Source organism: Anabas testudineus, chromosome 24 (assembly GCF_900324465.2).
Source record: "Anabas testudineus chromosome 24, fAnaTes1.2, whole genome shotgun sequence".
Taxonomy (NCBI): Eukaryota; Metazoa; Chordata; class Actinopteri; order Anabantiformes; family Anabantidae; genus Anabas; species Anabas testudineus.
Window position 1 is genome coordinate 2,339,580 of NC_046632.1, and position 7,479 is coordinate 2,347,058.

General features: G+C 43.7%; 1 protein-coding gene across 1 annotated transcript; it reads left to right on the forward strand.

The window, feature by feature from the left end:
- Window positions 1–618: 618 nt before the first annotated feature.
- Window positions 619–6,984, forward strand: cx43 (connexin 43). The gene is made up of 2 exons (XM_026340647.2): window positions 619–751; window positions 3,146–6,984. Exon 2 carries the CDS (start codon window positions 3,162–3,164, stop codon window positions 4,326–4,328), a length of 1,167 nt encoding a protein of 388 aa, XP_026196432.1. The 5' UTR covers window positions 619–751; window positions 3,146–3,161; the 3' UTR covers window positions 4,329–6,984.
- Window positions 6,985–7,479: the final 495 nt, after the last annotated feature.

Sequence of the window (7,479 nt, forward strand, 5' to 3'; positions counted from 1 at the left end):
AAAGATGGAGCCACTTTATGTTCTTATAATAATTCTAATACTTCATCCTCCTGAAATGTCTGCAGAAAGTGCGAAGTAACAAAACCTGTGAAACCAACGAAGCCGTACAGGAGGAACTGTAGTTAGTTACTTTTGTAACTGCCTGGTCACCACACATGAAACAGGAATAAAACAAACACGGCTAGTTTTATTCCAAGAGGATATTTGAATGATTTAAAGGTGCTGTCTGTTGACATGGTAGTGAAGCACACACACACACACACACACACACACACACACGCACATCAGCTTTATGTACTTAAAGTACTCATTCAGCAGTACATGTAGATCATCCCACTAACATGTAGCCACACAGAGTAGAAGTACATGTAGTAGAAGTACAGTGAAATACTCCAACTCCAAACTGAACTTCATTCCTGTCATGTAACTGTTTTTAACCATTTCATCATCATCTTGTTCAGTTTGAGTCCACACCTTGTCTGTCCCAGTCAGACTCGTCTCCTTGTGTCCTCCCAGCAGACAGGGGGGCTTCGGGTCTTTGACGTAGCGATCAGGTGACTCCCAACTTCTCTGACGGGACACTTATAAGGGAAGTTTTGACAATTCGCCTCACAGTTTCCCCTCCTGGTCCCGAACTTGGATTTCAACTTCGCCAGAGAGAGAGAGAGAGACACACAGAGAGAGAGACTTGTCCGAGCGTCGGAGAGAGACCCTCCGGGCCGCCTCTTGTTTTCTCCCGGTTACTCTTCAGGTAAATTCAGCTTGTGTGTGTGTTTCTGTTGGATTTAGCGCAGGACGCAGGACGCAGGACGCAGCGGCGCGCTCCAAACTCCCCGCAGCGCAGCCTGGACAAGTTTCCTTTAAAGTTGGGAAAAGCGATTTCTCTGCTTTAAGTCGTTGTTTTTTCTCTGATTAAACATTATTGAGTGATCAGAAGAGCAACGAGATATTGATGAGGGAAATCTGTGATGATAAATACTTTTTAGTGACTGATTTCATTTGGCTTCATTTCTCACATCCTAACTTTTATTTCTGTAATTTTTCCACTAACACTTCCTGTTGCTGCTCTGCTCACTGATGTCCTGTGTCCTCTGAACTTTTTAACTTTAATTTGGGTAGAGTAGGGGCCACTTTGCTCAGAAGCCTTGTTCAGTGTCCCCCCCCTGTGACACCAGCGGGGACACAGAGCAGTGGACAGTTGAATCATGTCTTTGTCACTGCCGTCCTGGGACTCCTCACAGTCCTGCAGAGTTTGCAGGAGGACGTGAGGGGCTCTGCTGAGTGGCTCATTGTGCTGGAGGCTATTGTTCTGCTTTGTCTTGGTCATTTCCACCAGACGAACTCATTCAAGTAGAAAGTGGCGGGATCTCCTCTGTCTGTCTTTTCTCCTGATTAACCTCCTGTTCTGTTTCATCTTCATGTAGATGATTGTCTGACTGTCTATCTGAGTCACAAGCTGCAGGTGAAACAGTGTCAGGGCACCCTGTATATTCAGATCATATAAGTGAGTGCACATGCAGTTAGTTTGTGGATTAGATTTGAGGGTCCACATGAGTTTACTTAAGCTTGGCCAAGACAGAAAACTCTTTATGTGTGTGTGTGTTTGTGTGTGTGTGTGTGTTCTTCTTGACCTCATTTGATCTAGTTATTTTTCATCAACACACAAATACAAATTCCTCCAAGGACCTCGTCCTTCTTGATATAAACTGATTTAACCAGTTTAATATGGGATTTGTGTAACAGTGTGTTTTCAGTGATTTACACATTCAGTTATTGCCTCTTCTTCTCTGAGACCCTTAACCTTTGTGGAAGTTGCTGATTTCGACCAAGAGGGGCGCCAGTCTTCCCCTAAAGTCACGTCTGGTATATTTAAATAATTAAAAAATTTTATACACACTCTAATAGTAGCTCTTAAGCAAATTGATGAATATTGTTAAATTAAATCTACTCAAATTAACACCACACAATGTCAAAGATGAACTTTTTCTTTGCAATCTGCTCCAGAAAACCCCCTCTGTGCTTAGACCCTTGAATGGGATAAGAAAGGACTTCCTAAAAGAAAAAAGGGGGGTTTAGCATTGAGGAAACTCGTCATTACTCAGTGTTTTCTATCCTGTCACAGTGAGATGAAAGGTCAGCCGGTCTGTGAACGCTTTGGACTGAGTTATGTCACAGTGGTCAGCAGCAAACTGTCAACAGGAACTTGGTAATGGGCTGATTTTCCCAGAAGAAACCTTCTGCAGATCCTCAGGACTTCTCTGTAAGCACCAAGGACAGAAGCTCACCACAGGCCTTTTTTTCTGGGCAGTTTCAGCTGCTGAGTCTGTCCTGCCACACACACACACACACACACACGTACACACTTAGATAGACACTCGGATTGCACACACAATCACGCAGCATAGTGGCTTTCTTCCAGCAACCTCATTGTGAACAGTTTGGACAATCTCGGAAGCCTTTTTGCATTCGCGTCCAGCGGCTCGTGGTCTGCTGACGATCCAGCTCCGCATCTGTTTGCAGCTGAGTGGAAAACATTTGTAGCTGCAGTAGAGGTTTTAGTTTCTGCACAGTAGGAGAGTCACAGACTTCTAGAAGTTATTAACACGTCTAAACTGGGACGTTTGAGGGTATTCACACTGTTTTGAAGTCTTGACAAAGAGGTTTAGAAGTGCAGCAGTAAGGTACAGGGGGTAGAATCCTGTCATGTGACTAGAATAGAGTGTGGACCATGGACTGAGACTGAGTCTGAGCCTGACAGAGTTTCTTTTTGCCCAGTTTTCTATAAACCCTTGATGAACCCTTATTGTGTGTTGAAAGACTTTCTTATCATGTGCAGCTTCACTTGACCATTTTTTAGATTTTAAGGTTGGTGGTGCATAAACTGGCCAGAATGTGTTTTCCGTCCCCGCTCTCAGTAATTGGATTAACTAGTGTTTTGTGTTATGAAACATCTAGTTTTGTCTCCTCTAATAACGATGCTGTTTAATCACAGAACGCTGCCAAAGAATGCTGAGGATGTTAATCGTTCTTCAAACGCCCACCACAGTTTTGGACTGTACTCTTGTGTTCTGTGTAAACCTGAAATGTTAAGTCAGTGGTGTTGTCACATTACTATCAATTCAACTGTGCCTTTTTTTTCTTGCAGCTACCGCTCCCTGAGAATGGGTGACTGGAGTGCTCTGGGTCGTCTGCTGGACAAGGTCCAGGCCTACTCTACTGCTGGGGGAAAGGTCTGGCTGTCGGTCCTCTTCATCTTCAGAATCCTGGTGCTGGGTACTGCGGTGGAATCGGCCTGGGGAGATGAGCAGTCCGCCTTCAAATGCAACACCCAGCAGCCTGGTTGCGAGAACGTCTGCTACGACAAGTCCTTCCCCATCTCCCATGTCCGCTTCTGGGTGCTCCAGATCATCTTTGTGTCAACGCCCACTCTCCTCTACCTGGCTCACGTGTTCTACCTGAACAGGAAAGAGCAGAAGTTCAACAGGAAGGAGGAAGAGCTCAAGGCCGTGCAGAACGATGGGGGGGATGTTGACATCCCGCTGAAGAAAATCGAGATGAAAAAGCTAAAGTATGGCATTGAGGAGCACGGCAAAGTGAAGATGAAGGGGGCTCTGCTCAGAACCTATATATTCAGCATTTTGTTCAAGTCTCTTTTTGAGGTGGGCTTCCTGGTTATCCAGTGGTACATGTATGGTTTCAGCCTCAGTGCCGTCTACACCTGCGAGAGGGCTCCATGCCCCCACAGGGTGGACTGTTTCCTCTCTCGTCCAACAGAGAAGACCGTCTTCATTATCTTCATGCTGGTTGTCTCCCTGGTGTCCCTGCTGCTCAACGTCATTGAGCTTTTCTACGTGTTCTTTAAGAGGATCAAAGATCGCGTGAAGGGCAAACAGCAGCCAGTGGTCTATTCCAGCGGAGGCACCCTGAGCCCCACCCCTAAAGAGCTGTCCACCACCAAGTACGCCTACTATAACGGCTGTTCCTCCCCGACTGCCCCACTCTCACCAATGTCCCCCCCAGGGTACAAGCTCGCCACAGGGGAGCGGGGAACCGGCTCATGCCGTAATTATAATAAGCAGGCCAATGAGCAGAACTGGGCCAACTACTCCACAGAGCAGAACCGGCTCGGCCAGAACGGTGCAGGAAGCACTATTTCAAACTCCCACGCACAAGCCTTTGACTTCCCCGATGATACCCACGAGCATAAGAAACTGTCCTCGTCAGCAGGACACGAGCTGCAGCCTCTGGCACTGATGGACGCCAGGCCCTGCAGCCGGGCCAGCAGCAGGATGAGCAGCCGAGCCAGGCCAGACGACCTGGATGTGTAAGCCTCCTTGTCCTCCCACCTCTGCCTGGCGACAGCCAGAGAATCAGGAAACACTCCATCATGTAGGTTGATGAGAGGTGGGACTAACCTCAATCACTGTCTTTATCACAGAGACTCTTAGTCAATCAAAGAGACATTAAAACTTGTTATGTAACACTGTCAAGGTACAAGTTGCAAATATTTTTTTATCATTTTAACATTTTAGTAGAGCTAACCCAGCTTTAAGAGAATAGAACAGCCACTAGAAAAGTAACAGAGTCGCTCCTTCCAACCTGCCACTGATCAGTTCCAGAACAAGGGACTGATAGGGATTGAATTCACCAAGGTTACTAGAAAGAAAAATTCTGTTTTATACTTATTTCGTCATCCTCCTATTGCTGAGAGCAGTTGATTTACAGCTGTTATTGTGGAGATGTGAAGGTTTGGTGACAGCTTTACAATAGTGTGCCTTTTAACTAGCCAGACCAGACGTAGCCACCTAGGCTACTGTTGATCATTAAGCATTGTTCCTGTCAAATAAGCTTATAAAGAAAGGTAGAGTCCATTAGAGCAAGAAGTAAATCCCCATCTAAACCATATGAATTGGAATGAAAAGCGATTTGACAGTGAACACATCCAGAATGTCCATTCTGATCGAAGTGAAAGACCCATAACTGCAGCATAACTGGAAGATCTGCTTCAACAAGCCCAAAGTGTCCTTACTAGCAGCTTTCAAACGCTTTTCAATACGAGCCACACGACTGGTCCAAAAACACAAATGAAAGGCTTCTGATCTGCCAGCCCTGTCATTAGAGGGAAGCTTCTCTGATTTTCAACTGGCTCCCAGTGGTTCCAGTTGGGGAGTCTGCCTTCTCTACATGTAAAGATATGAAACGATCGCTCTGCTTCGAGCTCGAACTTCAGCACAGCTGATGTCGTTTGATTGTTCAAACCACAGAGGTTATGTTCTTGGTTGACCTGCTCCTCTAGAATCCCTCCACATGACATTATCTGATTTCCCCCAGTTTACCAATGTTTTGGTAAAGGATAGGAAGCTCTGTGATGTCATTTCTTGATGATGTCACACTACTTTAACTCTCAATCCCAACTGACCTGTTGGACACAAACAAATCATCTCAATCGACGGGGATGAAACATGAACAGAAACCGCAGGTTGTAATAAAACAGAACTTTTCTTCACTGTGACAGGTGACGTCACTGCGACACACACACACACACACACACACATAAACACACATACACACACGGACACAACATCCTGTCTCTACTGCTAAGATAGTTTGACGGACCCGCGTTGAGTTGCTCTTACACTTTGCTTGTCTCATAAAGCTGAATTTCATGTGTGAATCACCATTGTTAATACATTTCTTTCTGTCCTCAATACAAATCCCACATTTCAATTCAAGAGTTACTGTCTGGTGCCGTCACGTAGACACAGATCAACAACATGGGAAGCGTTACCACTCGACTTACCCTTTGCATGTGACTTAGCGTTACGTCTTGGAGGTACCTGCTAAATATCAGTTGTGGTGAATATTTATTGCTTGGCGTCTGTAGGACTCCTACAGCACCACTAAGAGGAGGAATTGACTACTATCCAGTATCTTTACTCACCGAGAAACATCTGACATCAACTCCCCACAAGCTGTATATTTATTGACAGTAAAATCAATTTCGATTTTTTATTTTTCTTTAGTAACTTTGTCAGTCGGCGGTGACTGTTGTTTCCTGAGAAACTTTGAATTTATGTGCTGTTACGTTTTCATGTTGTGGTTTTGTCTCATTGGGAGTATGTGTGTGTGTGTGTATATGTGTATGTGTGTGTAAGAGGGTTTAGGGTTCAGGCTGCTGTGACACAGCACACACTGCTTTGATGTGGGTTCCATAAAGAAAGGCTTTATTGCTGTCATTCATGCAACATGTGTGTTCTCCTTTTTTTTTCCCGTGGGTGCTAGAGAGAGATGGTAGAACAATTATCGCTGTTTTACATATTTGAGTGAATGATTTTTTTTTTTCGTTCTGTAGGTATTTGGGTTTTTTTTTCCATTTCAGACTCAGTGTAACCGTTGCTGCTTGAGAAATAGATATTTAGTACTGTAATTCAAGCTAACTGTGTCACAATAAAATGTGAGTTTTTAGAAGACAGCTTATAGATCTGGACTAATATTTAGTCATATTAAAATGTATGCCAATGTAGCTCCACAATTACCAAACACTAGGATAAATCTCAATTTGGGCTTCTTTCCTTTTTATTGTATTGTTTTTGAATGCATCATTTGGTCGGTACTTACAGTATATCATGGATCTTTCAGCTACAATGGCGTTTGCACTGAGATCTTGGTGATAGAGATGTAATATGATGCACACAGTAAGTGGTAAGAGTTTTCTGATACACATGTTACTAATTTATTTTATAACAGGAATCACTACAGTGCATAATATCAGACATCGGACCGGTGCTTTCATTGACTGGTACTGTAAGAGATGTCTCCCATTGACAGAGCAACAGCAATAGTCATTTGTCGCGGTTATTCAGACAATGCTGATCCATGGGGATCCACTGTTGTACAGTGTAAGTGCATGATAGCAAAACAAAAACTCATTAACTGTATCTGTGAAAAGCTATTTTAACCAATAAATATGTTTCTCTTTCTTAATTGCTGTTTGATTGCCTTCATTGCAGATCGGTCTCGCTGTCATCACGTTAGTTTGACTGAACCACCAGTCGGTTCGCAGTTAATCCGCCCACCTCAAATATGTTTATTAGCTGCACACATCACTTTCAGGCCATTTGTCATTTTGTTCTGAAGCTGAAAATCATTTTCATCACTCATTCACTTCACAGGCTTCTGTTGTTCTGGTAGTTTCAAGTTGAAGTACTAAAGCTCCTAAAGCGCTTCTCTAACTAGATTCTGTTGGCAACTTGAAGTCTAATCCAGATTTATTCCACATTTGCCTCATAAATAACATGTTCAGGCCTTGTTAAGTTGAATTTGTGAACAGATTCAAGGGCAGAACCACTTCGATGATTGCCATAGTTATTACCATATTAACAAACTCATCCTCTTGTTAACGCTGATGTAACCACATTATATACATAATGACATAATAATGCACCCTCGCCATTATTAGTTGCTTATGTTTGTATTAAG

Coding starts and splice junctions, on each gene's coding strand:
- cx43 (XM_026340647.2), top strand. CDS start 3,162: ATGGGTGACTGGAGTGCTCTGGGTCGTCTGCTGGACAAGGTCCAGGCC.